This window comes from Pelobates fuscus, chromosome 4, assembly GCF_036172605.1.
Source record: "Pelobates fuscus isolate aPelFus1 chromosome 4, aPelFus1.pri, whole genome shotgun sequence".
NCBI lineage: Eukaryota > Metazoa > Chordata > Amphibia > Anura > Pelobatidae > Pelobates > Pelobates fuscus.
Genome location: NC_086320.1, coordinates 62,715,877 through 62,735,503, shown reverse-complemented (window position 1 = coordinate 62,735,503; position 19,627 = coordinate 62,715,877). Strand labels below are relative to the sequence as shown.

The window sequence follows — 19,627 nt, the reverse complement described above, 5'->3', positions numbered from 1 at the left end:
AACCCCATGACAATGAAAATATAAAGCCAACAAATCAGTACAAAACAAAAAAACATGAACATCTCAATGAGATCCAATGGTGGCCATTTGGGGGAAAAAAAAGGATGAAGCACTATAAGGTCTGTTAGCTTTTGAAATGTATTTAAAGAATATTCCTACCCCAGCCCAGAAAGGTGATATTAGTTGGGGGAACAATGTACAATGGATGCATACAGGCTATCTTACTGTGATTTCCAGCAGACTAAACTAAATTGGACATAATTGCCCTAAGTGAAAAGGCAGGAACCTCTGAATCTCAGTATCTCAGGTGTAACTCTAGCAGAATGTGATATGCAGGGGGGCCAAAAGTGTTGGCAGGGTTGGGATTTTCCTTGCTTGTTTTAAGATTAATAAGAGATGGCATTGAATGACTAAGGCTGCCTGGTTCCACTTTAGCTTGTATGGGCTGTAATCACAGCTGTGTTAGTGGATGAGGGAGTTGGGGGGGAGGTTCCTGTATCAAACCTGCTACAGAGAGCAGATCAGAGAGCATTCACACAACTGGTCTACAAACTCTCCCTGCAAGTTTGTATCCAGCATCTCTCCTCTCATCCTGCAAGTGCTGGACAGGGATGCTGGCTGCAGGAGCTATGGACCCACGAAAAAGGCATCAGGATTATTTGCATTTCATTTTCACCTTCCTTCTGATGCCACACAGCCTTCTCTGCCAAGGGCAAGCTCATGGGGTAATTTGGGACACGCTGGTTAAAGATGGTGTTATCACAGATGGAAATGTTCAAGATGACCTTAATTTCCTTGCTCCAAAAACTATGGGCGACCAGAAGGACGTTTTGAAGAAGTTGAAGGATTTTGCTTCTGAGACAATTATTAGCTCACAAGCAGCAATATCTGAGCTACAGCGTGGTGGAGGAGGTGGTACTCCAACTACTGACCAAGGAGACATTTATACTGCTGTTAATTTACAGATCCTTAGGGAAAATCTCCCTTTTTATGCGTCACCTGTCACCACCAAGTCATCTCTTACTACATCCAGAACAGAGCCCATGTCTTCTGCCCATCATATTCCCCCTTCCCGTGTCTTGCCCCTAGTAAACCCTTCAGTGATGACTCCTACACCCAATAAGTCTTCTAACGGGGCAAAAGAACATTCCATAGTCTCCACTACTCCCAATATAAACCCAGTTCCTACCATCCTCATTTCAGAAATTACCCCTACACCCTGTAACCCGCCAACCCCTTTTACATCCTCACATCCTTATCCATTCTTCTCATCTCCTAAAGGTTCTAAAGAAGTTCTTGTATTGTCCTCCATGGACCTCCAGGCTGCCTCCCACCGTACAGCTCGCTCACTGAAGCCCAGATCTATCTCCTCTTCCTACACCGTGAGGGTACCTGCAGGGGGAGCCCTGGGGGAGACCATATTTACTGTCCCAGACAGAAGATTCAGGGGCAAGTGGTTTGAGGTCAGCTGGCCCTCAGACCCCCCAGTGAGTATAGAGAGTGGCTCTGGGAGGCTGTACCTGACCAGAAAACTACAAGGAGGACAGATAGAAGTCCAAGTCAAAGTACACAACCTCGACCAAGGTGAGTGGATACTGCATGATGTAGCAGTGGTAGCCAAAATACACCCCCCCCCCCCCCTCCATCTCTAGTAGAACCTCAGCTCCCATTATGCTTTCACATCCTTAAAGATTAAAGGAGTTGTATTTCAACAACAAGACATGTTCCCTTTAGCCTCCAGTGGGTACCCAGGTTCACATGAATCAGTGGAAACTTCACTCTCTTGACTCTTTGTATCCATATGTATCAAGTCAAATCTTTGACCAGTCTGTAAGTAGGACATCCATGTGTATCATATATGTCATTTAGGTTTAATACAGGTACAATTTATTCTAACCTTGTCTGTTAAACCATTACAGTTCACATCAGTAACACCTCTAATAACTCCCATTTATTTATAGCTAAAACTTTTAAAGTGTCAATCATATTTCACAAATCCCATTGTAATATGTCACATCCCCAGTCATTGCCCTGGCTATGCAATACTTTCATGGCACCAACATGTTCTATAGCGCTGTACGGCGGTCTGGTGGAGAGTAACATCATTTGTTTTTGTAGATTTGGTAATGTAATATGACATTTCATGGTTTGACTAAAACCCGGTATATTATAGCGGTGACATGCCTTATTTCACAATACAAAATAAATATATACATTTTCCCTGCCTTGACATATTAGCAGAGTAACTCATAGTTTCTCTTTAGAGCCATCTGACTATTTAATGCACAATGAGAGTAAAAATGGAGCAATCTCTCACTACTAGCTTCAGATGATACAGGCTCTAGGAGAAATTCAATACACTACAGTAATATAATAATGTAGCATTTTCCCCTATTTTATCCATAATCTAAGACGAAATAACCAAATAATAATTAGATCACCTTTCTATTTTGTCTAAGAGATGCATTCTGGCGCAAATCTTTTTATACATAAATTCAGATATTAATTGTGAGATAATTGCACCAACTCTCAAATAAACACTTTTATCCTTAATCTCCAACAGGACTGATAACATTATATTTAGTACCTGTTATGTATATTTAGTACCTGTTATGTATTAAATGTATATGTGTGTGTGTATATATAGTTTGTATATAGTTTGTATATTGTATTTTTGTAATATTGTATTCTATTGTATCAATGCAATGTTTTGTGGACCCAGGACATACTTGAAAACGAGAGAAATCTCAATGTATCTTTCCTGGTAAAATATTTTATAAATATATATATATATATCACAGTACCCATCCTTTATGTAAAACAGTCATTTATATATTAGATTATAAAATCCACTCTATTATTATAATAACAATTAATATTGACAGCGCCAGGTACATTGCTGTACACATATATGTACCATGTGCAGTAATTTTAGGTAACTAGGGTTAGGGGTCTTTAGAATTAGCTGGTGTTAAAGTTAAGTGGGTTGAAGTTAAGATGCTGTGAGCTTTATCTTTTGTATTTCTAAGCTGCTGTGTTCACACTCATCACTAATTTCATAACCCTTACTCTCTTCAAAACTAATCTTCCTTTTACTGTGGTTTGTAGTCCCATTTGTTTAAGGCTGTCTGAGAATGATGGGACGTACAGTATACCACCTCCACTGTTCACAACATCTGCTGTCAAGGACCATACATTAAAGTGAAAGTGTAAAGTGAATTCAAAGTGATTTCATATTGAAGGTTAAAGTCGTTGAACGCATACATGAGTTAGAGAATATTTACAGTTTGGCTATATTTTCTTTGAATTTGAAGTCCACATTGAATTCTCACTTTGGTTAATAGCCCGGTGTACGTAGCATTCGGACAATGATTACATCCCTATATTAACATGAACTCTTTTAAATTCACTATTCTGAAAGTAATACTACGACAACAAATTATTGTGATTGGATATCACTTCACCAAGCTGATACAAAAGCTTTTTTTTATTTTACTGACTGAGGTTGATATGGGTTGAGATCCAAAAGGACCTGGAAAACACAGGATACAATATAATACCACTGCATCACTTTCAGCCCATATTAACCTAATATTATGCAACTTTCCTCTTTAATAAAATCTCAATTCAATATTAGCAAGGTCAATATTGCTGTATATCCAATCTGAGTCATCAGAGCAAAAAAAACAGCAAAATACTCTGTATACATGGACTATGTACCTTGAAAATATTACTGCAATGGTAACAGTTCCCTGGTTCCTGAATAAAATAGTTTTGTCTTTTCAATAATAATAATAATTCCTAGTTTAGTGACAAATTCATATAGGGTTCATTCACCAGATAGTATATTGAAAACCCCATTGAAGAATTTAGACCAAATTAGTAGCTGATGGGGTGAAAATATCAAACTCAGCTGTAATCAATGTTTGACTATTTTAGCCTGAATTTAGCAATTCAATTTTCAATTGACTAATGTACTGTTTATTGAATACTCCTCCTTATTCATACAGTTACTTGTGGCAAAATGTGCAACGCAATGCAAAATGTTTTCTAGCCTGCCGTGTATAAATGCGATTGGAGAAATATAGATTAATAATCAGGATACTTGATTTTTTTCCGTTTTATGGCACGTATGTGTGTCTTTATTCACAGTGAATATTCCTAGCATTAAATAATCAGCAGCTAAGAAACTATTATTATTGGGATAAGTTAGTAAAGTGAAAAGATTTCGCCAACTCTGTTTCGGAGTTTATTTCTGGATTATTTTGGTGTGTTTGAAACATAGAAACATAGAAACATAGAATGTGACGGCAGATAAGAACCATTCGGCCCATCTAGTCTGCCCAATGTATCTGGTCTTTCCTTGTTTTAAGAAATCAATACTGAGGGTATTAAGAATTCCTCAACAAAAAATAAAAAAAAGCAATCCGTGTAAGGAGGCATCCCTTCGATATGATGGCAGACTATTCTTGCCAAGGGCTATGATCTCTAGAAATACAGTATCCTGTGCTCTAATGATAGTGTATCGACAGCTTTCCTGCCCCCAGGGAGGGACCTTTACCAAACTCTGTTGTTCAAGGTTACATCTGATTCACCAGCTTTTTGTACCATTCCCCATCACGAGGTGCAATATCCTTAGGGCACAACTCACAGGGTTATTCTACGGACTGCGTAGACACCAGACATTTAATAATTTGATATATATAAGGAATGGAATTAAAGTTTAGCATCGGATTGTTGGGATTCAATATGAATTAGCAGAAGCGACTAACAACTGATCACAAATGAGAATCCTTTATCCAAACGTAACAATGAAACCATGTTTCTATTTCTCCTCTTCATTTGCAATGTTTGCATTGGATTTGCATGGTCTAAACTGGATTATGATGTAATTTGCTAAATCATTAATATAAAGTTTAAAGAAAAAGAAAGTGTCTTATAAAAAAAAAGTTTAAAGGACCACATCTCATTGAAGTGTTCTGTGTGCAGTGTCACTGTCCCCTTAAGTCTGCAATGTAAAACATTGCCGTTTCAGAGAAACTGTAATGTTTATATTGCAGGGTTAATGCTTCCTCTAGTGCCTATCTTCCAGACAGCCACTAGAGGCGCTTGCTGCTGTTTCACAGAGTACATCCAGCGACTTCCAAAACCCCATAGGAAAGCAGTGACTCAATGCTTTCCTATGGGGAAGGTCTATTGTGCGTGTGGCGCTCGCCGCACACGTGCATTAGATTTCCCCTTTGGTGTGACTTTGTGAGAGGAGAACGATCCAGCACCAAGTTAGTTAAGTATTTAGAGTTTTTTTTTAACCCTTTATTTGCTGGGGACCACTGGTAAGGGAAAGAGACACTATAGCATTCGGAATACAGTTTTGTATAGTGATCCTTTAACACAAGATATAAGTCATAGTCAGTGGCCCATTCAGTGGTGTAAAGACCAATCAAGTAACAGTTCCCCACTTAAGGATGGCTGAGCATCATGGGAAGATCTGATGTGTCAAGGTTAGCCAAGAGGAATAAAGGGGACATATTTTTCTGCTGGCAGCTCTTGTCATCTTGTGGAATTCTTGATATTTTTATTCATTTATATTAGTGAGATAGATTGAGTTGTCCACTTCACTTAATTATTCTTGGCCATTTGTTTTATGATATTTTGTGAGTCTGTCACAGTTGATTAAATCACATTCATCCCATCTGCTTTGGTATTTGGTACAAGTACCACAACTTGATATATTTTTGTCCCCCCATTTTTTTTTTGTTTTGGGAGCAGACATAACACATATTATGCTTACAAAAAGGTAACAAAACTCATCATTGTCAAATCATCTTTTTTGTTTGTTTTAGGAACTACCATTGCATAACGTTGGATAGGGGACACCTTAGATGGCATCTGGGAAAACATTAATACTTTGTTACAAATCTAAAATTAGGGAAAAGGCAGAGCGGGTTTCTAAGATAGGGCCGGGGACCACCTGTAGGTGTAGACTTGGAAGGGTTCTGGTAATCTGGATTATTATAAAACAGCACAGGATTTTACATAATATTGCCAATAAATATTAATTCTGTGTTTTGGTGTACAGTTCTCTGGTACATAACATGTTCTATTGCAGGAGTTTCAAATCAAGTTCTTAAGGCAGACCAACAGTCCCTGATTTAGCCATTACCCATTTTTGTTTCAGTAGGGATATTGACAAAACGTGGGGTACACTGATATCTAGTTATATAGCATTACATGGTATTTTAATGTATAGCTTGGTAAGCAAGGCTCAACATTTTGGGAAACTATGGGATTATTTATTTTATTATTACAATGATAAAAAAGTGTAACTCATTTAAAAAAAAAAAAAAAAATTAAATGCAATAATTAAATATAGACAAAGCTGGGATTTGTTTTGCCTACCAGTCTGGCTTGTGATTCTTTTGCAAGGTTAATTTGTACTAAAAACCGAGTGAAGTGATAACAATGTTAGGTGCTTCAATGAATTAGTAGCGCAAAGCTCCGTTATTTCAATCAGAGGGTCTCAGCAACGCCATCTGATTGGTGCTGTGCAGCATTTTGTCATGCATGCGCATTAGCCAGCCAATGTTTTCCTATGGGAAAGCATTGGCTTGGCTGAGATCATTGATAAGGAAAACTCAAAACAGACAAACAAAGACAAACAAAAAAGTGACTGATGCTGACATGACTTCCTACAGCACAGCTATATGCTATATGCACAGCAAGGGTTTCTGTAATCTGTAGTACAAGATTTTACTGCAAGGAGTTTACTTTAGAAGGTTAACAGCTGACGTACAATTTTTGGAGCAAAAATGGAAACTCTGCATACTGAGAGAAAAATCACACGTAACGACCTTATGGCTCAAAACAAATGATTAAATTTAAAAAAATAAATAAATACCAGCTGAAAACATAACTAACTGTAACCTGTTCTATATTTTACACCTACGTTGTGGGGTTGGCTATGCCAAGTCAATGATATTAACCAGTTCTTAAATCACAGAGTCACACAAGCATTCTAACCTGTAATAGTAACATAATCGGCAGGTTTGGTATAAACCAAGTAAGCTGTGAGAGGATGCTACTCAGTATCACTGTGTGATGTGATATTCATTGTACTCCAGAAAACAGGCTGAGGCTTTAAAATGATGTCACCCTCTCCGAATGTTCCTGAGCTATGAGCTAGCAGACGCCACTCTTAATGTATGCTCACAGATATACATTACAAAGTATCTTTGTTCACATGAGCTCAGCGAAAGCCCGATTTAATTAGACCTTCAATGGGTTCATTTGGCCGAGAAAATGGACTGCGATGCAAGATTTGCTAGGAACCAAAAAAGAGAATACACATGCCAACCTTATGAGATTAAGTCAAATATCTCTTACTAATCCTAAATCTGTCCAGATCTCATTGAGGCCACGCTGTCTGCTGATCAGAAGAATAGTGCTTCTTTAGCTGAATGGAACTCACCGTCATTGCTACGGAAGAGGACTTTGACTGCTCAAGCTTCATGGGATTAAACAAGATTTTCCAATTCCTTTCCCTTTGTTAGTTGCTTTTCAAGTCTCAGGTCTCCATATGTCACTGCTGCCTGTGTTTTTTCTTTTTTCTGGTATTGTTACTTTATATATATATATATATTTAAATGAATTAGATGGTACGTACACATCTTAGTCCATTCATTTTACCAGAACTAGAATGAAATTCAAAACTAATTTCGCAGCTTAATTCTATTCTTAATCATTATACATGAATTGTTATGATTTAGATTTTTTGAAGGTAGCTTGCGCCAGAACTAGCCATATTTTATGAATGACAATAAGAAGATAGTCTAAGCCAGGGGTCAGCAATCTATGGCACTCAATGCTGCCAGAGCCAAACAGGCTCCAGCAGGAGTTCCACTGGAACTTCAGATATCTGCTAGTGCAAACCGAGCTGTGATTGCAGGTGTTCCTCAATGTGCGTATTTAAACTCTTAGAGGAAGCGATGGAAATGCACACTGGAGTAGAGCAGCCAACAGCAGCTATCGTAGCTCCTGCCCTTGATCTGTACCTGGACAGCCTGGTCTCCACTGGACTCCAGGGAAGCCACCCACACTGCTAGATGTTCACATAGCTGCAGAATAATCCTCCCCACTCATACAAATAATAAGCACACAACTCGACAAGAAGACGTTCACGGGCAATAACACAGACAATAATGTAAGGTAATAAAATTAAGGTAATTTAAACAAACAAAAAACATTTTTTCAGCTGCTTTGTTGGATACAGGTGACTCATATGATGGTGGAGCTTTCAATATAATTTTTTTTTATTAGCAAGAGTACATAAAAACGTTTTGCTCACACAGTTTTACAGCATATATAATCTGTTATGTGTAGCTGAAGCTCAATGTTCAATATTGTTGACAGAGAATTGGAATTGGCTGAATAGGTCAATTATCCCTTCCCAGAAAGATACCCACAGTCATGAAGGGGTGTCATTTCTAAAAAATCATGTTTTACTGATTAAGAAGAGAAAAACAAAACATATTTAAAAGAATTTGTTTAAAACAATTACATATCATCAAGAATATGGGAAAATATCACCAGAAAGACCTTTCCTGAATTAATATTTTTGTGAAAAATAGCACATTTCTATGTATTAATAGGTGAAGTCAGGTAGGTTAAATAGGCCTAAATTCTACTAATGCCTCCCTCTGTTAGTGTATAATTTTGCCTAAAAAACCTGCATGGTTTAATGTATGCTTTCTTAGGGAGCATGAAAGGCCTAGATTTTCTTTGGTTCTGTGCTTTTGAGCAATAAAAAAAGTTTGATGTGTTTTTTTTTATAGTTGTGGTGTTTTTTCACACTATTTCTTGACCGTGTAGTCATTTGCTGAGTGGTAATTTATATCGTGTTTAATTTATATTCCGTCATGTTTGTAGAGAGTGACTGGTACCTGAGCCACATAACAATTATTGTTCCAAAAGAAGAGAGTCTAGAATGGAGGATGTATCCCTTCCCTTACCTGGCAAGGGTTAACCCTGACGCACCAAGAGGGACTTTTGTATATCAGCTGTCAGCCCATTATTATAATGATGAAAGATCCAGCAATGAAATTTCTTACTACATCATGGAAGGTAAGCAATATTTTTTTTTTGCATAGCACTTTAAACTTTATGGATAGGGGTATTTGCTAAAGTATGAGTTATCGTAAAGAGAATTCCGAGCTGTAGACCAAGATTGCCGAACTGACTTGGAGACTGTGTCCAGTCTTCAAGTTACTAGAACCGAACATTTGAATTTCACTGTGAATTGCCTACAATTCTAATTTTAGCGAATAATCCTTTTTATATTCATATGTATCAACCTGGTCAGCAGATTATTGTTTAATTAATAAAACAAATTCAAGCTAACTTAGGTTTCCATTGGGCACGATGGGGTTTCTTCATCATCAATCAGTTGAAAGAAATACTTTAACTTAATTAAAGGGTTTCTCCAAGCAGCATAACCACTACAGATTGCTGTAGTGGTTATGCTGCCAGTATACCCTGGGCCAATTATGGAGCAAACCATTTAGCAATAGTTTATCCCCTTACCTGGGTACCCGTCGGGTTCCGATGCTCCTTGGTCGTCCAGTGATCCACTTACGACTTTTGCACAGCTGCAGACGCCAGAAGCCGCGGCAGTCGACATTCATTGGTTGAGAAGAGTATCCGCTTACCAGTCTCAGCCAATGACTGACATTCTGTGCAACCACTGCAATGACCTGATAGTAGTTATAGTACTTGGATTGTCCCTGTAATCGTTTGAGAGATAGAGAGACCAGAAAGTGATAGGCGAAGCTCCTGGAAAGTCTTTTTGTATGTCAGCTGTGAAATCTTTTTAAATCATGGCTATTGTGGTTAGTTTGTACACAAGGCTGACATTAGTAACTTTGCTTCACAGCTGTGCAATGAAATATACCTTTTAGGAGTGTTGGGCTCCATGAACTGTTTTGCATTGCACATTGCTTGCAGGTTTTACAATCTATTCACCCTACTCCTTGACTCTGTAATGCTGTTCTATGGTCAATACAGGTTACAAATGTATAATTTTATAATTGTTAATCTGCACATGAGAACACAACAAAATATATATATATTTTCATGCTTATTTCTTTAAAGGTGGTGACCAGGGGTTTGAGATTGATAAGGATACTGGTGGTATCAGTACCTCTGGGTTACTGTTGATGTGGAATAAGGAATATACTCTCACAGTCCAAGCTGCCGACCGGCACGGAAAGAAGAGCCCACATGCCTCTATTTCCATTTTAGCTGGGATTCGGCCTCCGCAGTTTACAAACATTTCTTACAATTTATTTGTTCCTGAAAGCACAAGTCCTGGGGAGAAGTGAGTGGAACTCTCTATGCATTATAGTAAATGTATTTATTGTAACATTTTATGGTCTATATGAAAATAAAAAAAATATTATAATTATAATTTCGTGCATTAATAAATTGCAGATGAGCATCTAGTGTCAATTGATCACTCTCAGACAGTGAGTTAAGCCCGGCACCACTGGGTTTGTCTTAGTGAAGCTCTCACTGTAGGGGTATAGAAACATAGAATGTGATGGCAGATAAGAACCATTCGGCCCATCTAGTCTGCCCAATTTTCTAAATACTTTCATTAATCCCTGGCCTTATCTTATAGCTATTATAGCCTTATGCCTATCTCACGCATGCTAAAACTCCTCTACTGTGTTAAGAGAAAGAGGAGGAGAGACCCCGCTGTACCCAGCAGACCCAGGTAAAAACTGTTTTTAAAATGGTTTGTAAGGGAGGGCCAAGGGAACTTCTAGCACCATAAAAACTACAGCACAGCATAGTAGATATTATGCTCCTTTAAAGTTGCACACAAACAAAATGGACAGCAAATCTTGGGTGGGTACTCACTCAGGGCTTAAAGGAACACTTTAGTGACAGGAATACGAAAATGTATGTATGTATAGTCTTAATGGACCAATTCGCTGGCTCAGAGCAAATGCTGGGCCGGAAAGGGGAGGGGAAAAGGAAGTATTTTATTAAATAATACAATCTTGTCTCATTGTTATAAGCTCTGTGCTTTACACCAAACAGCAAGCATAGACGAAGCATACGGAGAAAGGAGAAGGAAAACAAGGGGAGTGCTGTATAAAAAAGTGTCTGGATAATAATTGGTGCAAATATGGAAAAAGGGGTGGAGTCACCAGTGCAATATGGCTTCTGGTTCCGCTTGTTTCCATGGTGACTGCTCCACACTTTGTACTTTAGACCATTTTTCAGAACTCAGCACTTTTATACATAACCCCCAATGGTTCTGTTTTTCCTTATCATTTGCACTTTTCGCCTGGCTGTGCCTGTACTAAACTGGTTCGCGATGTCATTTGCTAAAATATAATATAAATTTAAATCAAAACGGAGAATTGCATGAAAAGTTAACACAAGTTATAGATGGTTTTCAATGTTTTATTTAATGGTGTCATTTGCAGAGAAGGGACAGTTTCCCTGGCATTGTACTTCCCTTTATTCTGTAATTATTCATAGTATTATACCTACCAGTGTCGAAGTTTACAAATTTGCCTAAATGTCCAATTTCTCAGTCATTTAAAAAATCCAAATTAATGTTTGTGGATATTTGATCTAGATCTTTGTGATTGTCTCTATACAGGATAACTATAGTGGAAGCAGTGTCTTTTCAAAGCACGCCAATCACCTATACTTTGTTGGTGAATCCAAGTGGACTGTTCGCTATAAACCAGGAGAGCGGAGAGCTGAGTCTCACCCATGCAGTGGATTACGAGAGTGAACATCACCTTTATCATTTGCTGGTGAAAGCCCTGGAAGCAGACAGCGGTCTTAGCAGTATCACTGAGGTATTGCATCATTATGATTACATTATAGGTGCACTACAGTCAGCAAAACAACTTTAGCTTAAAGGGACACTATAGTCACCCAGACCACTTCAGCTCAATTAAATGGTCTGGGTGCCAGGACCCACAGGTTTTACATAGCAGAGATAATCTTCCTGACAGCCGCTAGAGGCGCTTCTGCAACGCATCCAGCATGCAGAACGCTCATAGGAAAGCATTGAGAAATGCTTTCCTATGGACTGTTAGAATGCCCGCGCATGCGCATTCTGCTCCACTCGGGAGTTGACGTCGGTGGGGGAGGAGAGGTCACCAGCGCCGAGGGAGCCCGGCGCTGGATTAAGGTAAGCTGCTGAAGGGGTTTTTACCCCTTCAGCGCCACAGGAGGGGAACCCTGAGGGTGAGGGTCTCCCAAGGATGACATAGTGTCAGGAAAACAGGTTTGTTTTCCTGACACTGTAGTGATCCTTTAATGAAGCAGTTTGTGTGTAGAGATCATGCCTCTGAAGTTTCATTGCTCAATTCTCTGCCATTTAGGAGTTGAATCACTTTTGTTTCTGTTTATGCAGCCCTGGTCAGACTTCTCCTGACTATGACTGACACAGACAGCATGAAAGCAAAATGGTTGCATTTTCAATCAGATATAACTTACTGTAGAAGTTTTTATCTCATGCTCTGTAAAATTAACTTTAATCACATACAGGAGGCTCCTGCAAGTTCTAGCAAGCTATTGCCAGTGCAGGAGATAAGACATTATAAGTTAAACAGAATTTGCAATAAAGGAAGTGTAAACATTAGATGACTCTTTACAGGAAGTGTGTAAGAAGGGTGGTATGACTAGGGATGTATAAACAATGGCAGAGAATTGAGCAGTGAGACTGTATGGATACGATCTGTACACCAAGACTGCTTCATTAATCTAAAATTGCTTAGGTGACTATGGTGTCCCTTTATATTAGTATCCATATCAGGTTACTGGCAACTGGAATGCACTAGGGAATACATGTCCAAAATGGAGATCCCCCTGCTGTATCTTTGAGCCTGTTATAAGAAAAAAATATTGGATGATTATCTAATTTTCTACCTTTTTTCCCCAGTCTTTTGTAGCATCGGTAATTTATATAAAGAATAGTTTTAAAGGTGTCCCCTTAATAGGGGGAATGCAAAAATGTAACTGTCACTCAGCTATTGAGAAAGTGCAAGATGCACAAAATACATTTGGCTAGTTCCTGTACCTCTTGTTATCCAACAATATATATTTGCAAGATGGAATAGAGTTGTAATTTTGTTACCCTTTACCCAGGTGTAATGGTAAATTAAGTAATTTCTTTATATTTATGAAGTTCTGAATTTCATAAATATGAAATAATACCACAAATAAAATAATAAAAGGTATACTGGTCAATCACATAAATATTAGTGAATATCTTGAATGAACAGACAAGAGGCAAAGTTTTGATGAAAGTATAAACAAAACTTTACTGGGAATACAATTATCAAGCACACAAAAAAACAAATACTTTTAAAAAACACACACTGCTATAAACAATACATTCAGGTAAGAAATCTACTTAGCTCTATTCATGGAGATTCAGCAGCTTACACAGGATAATTGAATCAGCATAACACACAGAACAATGAGGTGAGTTCCTTGCCACATGTTAAATGGATTTACATGGGCACCTCTAAAGACACCTGGCTTCTTCCGACCCAGTCATGAAACTGCTCTCAGGTTTCTGGTAACCCCTTGAATAACCTCCCATCTAGTATCCGCCCACAGAGGTAACATAACCAATACCTAATGGTCATCTCTAGGAGGCGGATACTACATGTGGTCATTTGTGAAAGGAAGTGACTTAAGAATTCTCAATACCTTCCTAAAGCACATGTCTCATTGACTATGCGGCAGCCATCTTTATTCACTCGACGTCACAGTGCTCACTAGGCCACCTATAGGTCACTTCCTCCCTAAAGCACATGTCTCATTGACTATGCGGCAGCCATCTTTATTCACTCGACGTCACAGTGCTCACTACACCCCCTATAGGTATCATACGTTATTGCACATGAATGGGAACACAATAATAGAACATTTATCATTGCCCATAACCAATACAATCCACCTGTTGATCCCATTACATGAGTAATAACTATAACTCATATATTTCCCGGATAGGTCTTACTTTCTTCATAGCTTGCTTTCCCACACATATAATCAAATTTACAAAAAAATACAATATTATACATAAAACAACACCCACTACTACCCATTGCATTACTTTAAACCCTAAATTACCCAACCACCCAAAAGGTCCACTATCCGGTGGATTCTGGAGCTTCTTCCTGGTATCATTTATCTTTGAAATATCATGTGTTATTGCGCCAGAGTTATTGACAATATATGAGCAGCACTCTGTCCCTACCAATGCACAAACGCCTCCTTTGGCGGCCAAGACATAATCTAATGCCAGTCTATTTTGCAACACCACTGCTCTCATTTGTACCTGCTCTTGGGATAGTTTGTTAATAGCATCCACGGTTGCATCTAAAGCTTCATCCACTAGCTTTTTTAAAGCTTCTATTCGAGTTAATGACCAATATACTCCCCAGCCGGGAAATACAATTCCAGAATTAGCTTCATGTTCTCCGATAAATGAACTCCACCGTTTATTTCTAATAATGCCTTCTGGAAAGCTATTTCTATGCCTTATGGCGGGGATGATTGATCCAATGTAACATTCTCCTTCCCATTGACTAGGTAACCATCTATAGGCCCAATTACCACACAGAAAATACACACCTCTGGGAAGGACACTGTAACTATTATCTGGGGCCCCACTAAAACAAGTGTCCAGGAGTATAGAAATAAAGGGAAAGCTCAGTCTTTTTATTGCACCATGAGAGGTCATACTTATTACTCTCACCACTGGGCTGGCGTCTTTGACAGTCATTGCCCAATGTTGTTCATTACCATAGCCCTTTACCCAGGCAGATGTACAGTTAGAATATCCCATTTTAGTGGCATTGCCTCCGTTGTTATGTGAACTGATACAAATAGCACCTTCCTGGGGGCGGTTTATAATATGCAATCTGTCCAATGATTGTGGCTTTCCTTCTTCTCGGTACCAGCCGAATCCTGTATTATTATATTGTTTTAACTCCTCCAATGTCCATGGAACACCAACATATGGGTAACTGCTCTCCTCGCTGAATGATATGGCCCCACAAATCCAGCAATCCGTGCTGTTTGACACTCTCGAATAACTTGCTAATAGATTCAGGTATGAGTTGGAGGACCAGGGATCCGACTTGTCTATATAGGCACCAATCTGTTGGAAGGAAAGAAAATAGGGTGAGTACCTCCACTTAGTAATACAACTTTAGTGTCACCAGGTCCATTGGACAGTATTTCTCCCTTCTGTTTGACCTGCTCACCTGCTCGTGGTAGCACCCATACTTTGGAACCTGTCTGTAAGGTATTGCTTTCCTCCCATGTCACTAATACTTTCCGTGGGATCCAAATGGATACCACGCCTAATACAGTGTGTGAGAAAATCTGGCCTGGACACCCCCTGGTCAATGGGATTTCCCACAAATCTGATAACACATTTACCATCCCTGTGGTCAACCATTTATCATCTCTTAGCTCCTCTGTTAGGGCGAAGGTCACTTCAGTCCCTTCTGGTAATATCCCACCCATGGGAAGTATGTATGTCATCCATTCATCACCCTGTACAATCTCAACTAGGTTCTGGCTGACCACTTTAAATTTGTTCTTCCCCACCTGTTGGGGGAAAGATCCCTTAAACCTTAATCGAACTGACACAGTTGGTGTCCCTACCTGTCCAGTCAATCTTTCATATGGTGAAAACTGTCCTATTGGTCTACTATTTAGTATCATAACTGCCTGCGTGATCACCCGGTCCCACCCCCTCAATGTCCTACTTGGGGATAGCTTCCGAATCTGTTCTTTTAAAAGCCCATTGCACCTTTCAATCAACCCCGAAGCTTGAGGATGATAGGGGATGTGGAAGATCCACTTAATCCCTGAGTCATTTGCCCACTGCTGTACGAGCTGTCCAGTGAAGTGGGTTCCATTGTCTGTCTGAATCTCAGATGGCAGTCCATAAGCAATCACAAGAGTCTGTAGCATCTGAAGTGTTGAGGCCTGGTTTGCATGTTTGCAGGGTAATACTTTCAGAATTCCGGAAAAGGTGTCTACAGCAGTACAACAATACATCAGCCCCCCTCTTCCTTTAGGCATGGGACCAATGTAGTCCATCAGCCAGATCTGTCCTGCTATTGTTCCTTTATTTAAATGTCCACGGGCTTGCTTCGTGAGGGGCCATTTCTTCACCTCGTTGCAGGTCTCGCATACTTCTTGAGCTTGGACAATCATCTGGAGAGTTATTGGTAGTCCTCGGGCTCGCGCCCACTCTAGCGTAGCTGCTTTTCCTCTATGACCCGCGGTCTCATGGGCCCAGTCTGCCATTCTAAGTAATACTGGATCAACAGGTTCTGGTGTAATTTTTGCTTCTCGTATTCGGGTCAATTCATCGGCTATCTTATTCGCGTTCTCTTCTCCAGTACTGTCTTTCACATGGGCATTAACATGTCCGAGGTGTATTAATCTTGATTGGGCTGTTTTCCATATATTTTCCCATAAATCTTCTCCTCCCCATACTGTCTTGCCATGTATTTGCCACCTGTTGTTTCTCCATGTAGGCATCCATGTAACACAAGCCTTGTACACAGCCCAGCTATCTGTATAGATGTAGAGCTCTGGATCTGTGGTTTCTTCCATCAGTATGACTATGGCAGTCAATTCAGCATATTGACTAGATCCTCCTATTCCCTTCTCTTGAATCACAATTTGTTGCTGAGGGTTGTAAGCTACTGCAGTCCAATGTCGTCCTTTGTGGGTCATGATTGCAGACCCATCTGTGAACCATGCGTTTTTCTTTTGTTCTTCACCCAGTTCTCCAAATGAAGGAGCTGTCTTGATGGGTGAGGGCTGTAAAATTGGGACTTCTTGTACATTGATATGTGAAAGTGTATCATATGTCACTAACCCAGTAAGGAGTTTGGTCAGTTCCTTCACTTCACCTGCTTGGATCCCTCCTCTTTCCTGCAGGTACCACTTCCATTTTAATAATGTCTGACTTTGTGCCACTGTTGTCTTTGCAGATAATCCTTCATCTCGTACCCATCCTGCTATTGGTAAATCTGTTTTCACTGATACTATGCTTTTCTCAGTCATTGTCTCCACATGCTGCAGTGCGAGGTATGCTGCCAGAAGATTCTTCTCCAAAGGTGTGTACCTTTGCTGAGCCCCAGTCAATTGCTTGGACCAAAACCCAATTGGTACTGCCCGCTTGCCTTTGTCTTCACTCGGTTGCCATAGTCCCCATGATGCTACGTTGTCGTTCACCATCACATCCAATATGAACGGAGCTCCAATTTGAATCGGGCCCAAGCCCTGATGCTGTAATACTGCTTCCTTTGCTGCTTGGAATGCTGTAGCTTGATCAATTCCCCATACAAATGCTGATTTCTTTCTGGTAACATTGTATATGGGGCGTAGCAGCAATCCTAGATGCGGTATAAATGCTCTCCAGTAACCAACTGCACCTAAAAACTTTTGGGCTTCTGTTAGCGTCTTAGGTTCTGGAGAATTCTGGATAGTATCCAGCACAGGCTGAGGTATCTTCCGAACAGGCCCGGACCACATCATTCCTAGGAATTTAACTTCTTGGGTTGGACCTTGAATTTTGTCTTTATTTATTGCCCATCCCCGTCCAGTCATGTAATTCACTAGAACAGGTAATGCTTCTTTCACTTCCTCTTTAGATCCAGAGATCATGATGTCATCAATGTAGTGAAATACTGGAAGATGTAGAGTGAGGTGGCTTAAATCCCGTGCAACTAGTCCATGGCAAATCGTAGGTGAGTGTATATATCCCTGGGGCACAACTTGGAAGGTATATTGGCGTCCTTCCCAAGTGAAAGCAAATTGATCTTGCGACTCAGGTGCAATAGGAATTGAAAAGAACGCATTAGCTAAATCTATTACCGCATGCCACTCCCCGGCCTGTTTGGCAATGTTTCCCACAATGGTTATAATATCAGGGACAGCAGCACTCAATGGTGGTGCTACCTTGTTGAGTCCCCGGTAATCCACCGTCATTCGCCATGAACCATCCATCTTCTTTACAGGGAATACTGGAGCATTGAACGGACTGACAGCTGGACGAATTACACCTGACTGTAAAAGCTTGTCGATAGTCTCACTAATTTCTTGACATCCTCCGGGCAAACGGTATTGCTTCAGTCTTACCGGGTTGCATGGAGGAGGAACAATGACAGGTGTCCAATTTGCATTCCCTCGCACAATGTCTTTTACTGGTCTGAGATAGTATGGCTTATGAGGGAATCCAAACGTGAACACCCCCCACTGTGTCTCAATACTCTGCCCTAGTAACACATCTATTCCCAAGATATTGTCTGGCAATTCTGAAATCAAAACTTTAGCACTGAATCTTGGTCCTTTGTTAATTGACATAGCCACAACAGTTTGTACTGCTTTGGTAATTCTACCTCCTAAACCTTCTATTCTCACACAGGGTCCTGATAGCCTTGATGGATTACCATGCAGTACTGTGACTTCTGCTCCTGTGTCAACTAAAGCTAAAATCTTTGTTGGTCCTGGTCTTGTCCCCCACCACACAGTCAAAGGTACATAAGGGCGTCGGTCCCCGGCGGTTAAAGGGGAAACATGTACCGCCGGAGGCCCACCATTCTGTCATTGTACTACAGCACTGTCCCAATCCATCAAATCATGTGTCATCAGATCTTTTACAGGATACAAGGATCTGACTTTACCATCACTCTCTGGCAGTGCTTGTTTCTCACTAGATGTAGTATGAGAGTAAGTCCTAGCACGATATTCTGTTGGAAACAGTGAGGACATATGTGGGTATGAATGTGGGGGGGTGTTATCTTGGGCTTGAAGTGAGGGTGGGGGCACTGCATAAGGAGCACAATGTTGGAATAGAGGTATGGACAGAGGAGGTGTGTCTGTAGGCATGAGAGGAGTGTTTTTTAAATAACTAGGGGGAGGAGACTTTGGGACAAATGGGGCAGAGGGCATGGTATTGTCTGCCTGATCCTTGCATGCCAAATGCACCTGTACCTTTTTATTAGACTCTTTTTTTAGTTCTAACCATTTTTCAAACATGGCAGGTGTTGAAATTCCATTAATTTGTTCTCTAGGTACACCAGCCTCAATCAAATCATTCCACATTTGAAAACGATTAACTCTCAGCCTTGTTTTATTCCTAAACTTTCCCTGATTTTTTCCCTCTATTGGTTCCACCATCTCCTCCCTTGTCCTGTTAGCGGCAAAAACACCTTTCCTAGGGTTAGATTCTGACTCTAATTCCCCAATTTCAGCTAAATAAGTGGTGAGCTGATGTACCTTTACATTATTCCCCAAACTGCCCAGCAAAGACAATAAAGATGCCTTCATTTCCTGGGGTGCACTTTTTAAAAACCGAGACCGCATGCTGGCTGTGAATTCCTCCATGTCTGGACCTTCCCAGTTATCCTTGTTTAATCCCACCACACAACCCATAACTCTAATGCGGGTAATAGCATCCCTCGGTTTTGACCAGGGTAAAATGGGCTCAATGTCATTGCTAGATGGGAAGGCCACAATTATGGCATGCCGCACCATATCAAATAATGAAAAATTACCT

At 40.1% G+C, this 19,627-nt stretch overlaps 1 protein-coding gene across 1 annotated transcript in view; it reads left to right on the top strand.

Annotated features, from left to right (window-relative positions):
* The first annotated feature begins 554 nt into the window (after window positions 1-554).
* The window catches only part of LOC134608424 (neural-cadherin-like), an 88,427-nt gene continuing 69,354 nt past the window's right edge, over window positions 555-19,627 (top strand). Inside the window, exons 1-4 of the mRNA XM_063451225.1 lie at window positions 555-1,584; window positions 8,926-9,120; window positions 10,147-10,372; window positions 11,672-11,876. Coding sequence (XP_063307295.1) covers window positions 612-1,584; window positions 8,926-9,120; window positions 10,147-10,372; window positions 11,672-11,876 — 1,599 coding nt within the window. The 5' untranslated portion in view covers window positions 555-611. The remainder of the gene's footprint in view (window positions 1,585-8,925; window positions 9,121-10,146; window positions 10,373-11,671; window positions 11,877-19,627) is intronic.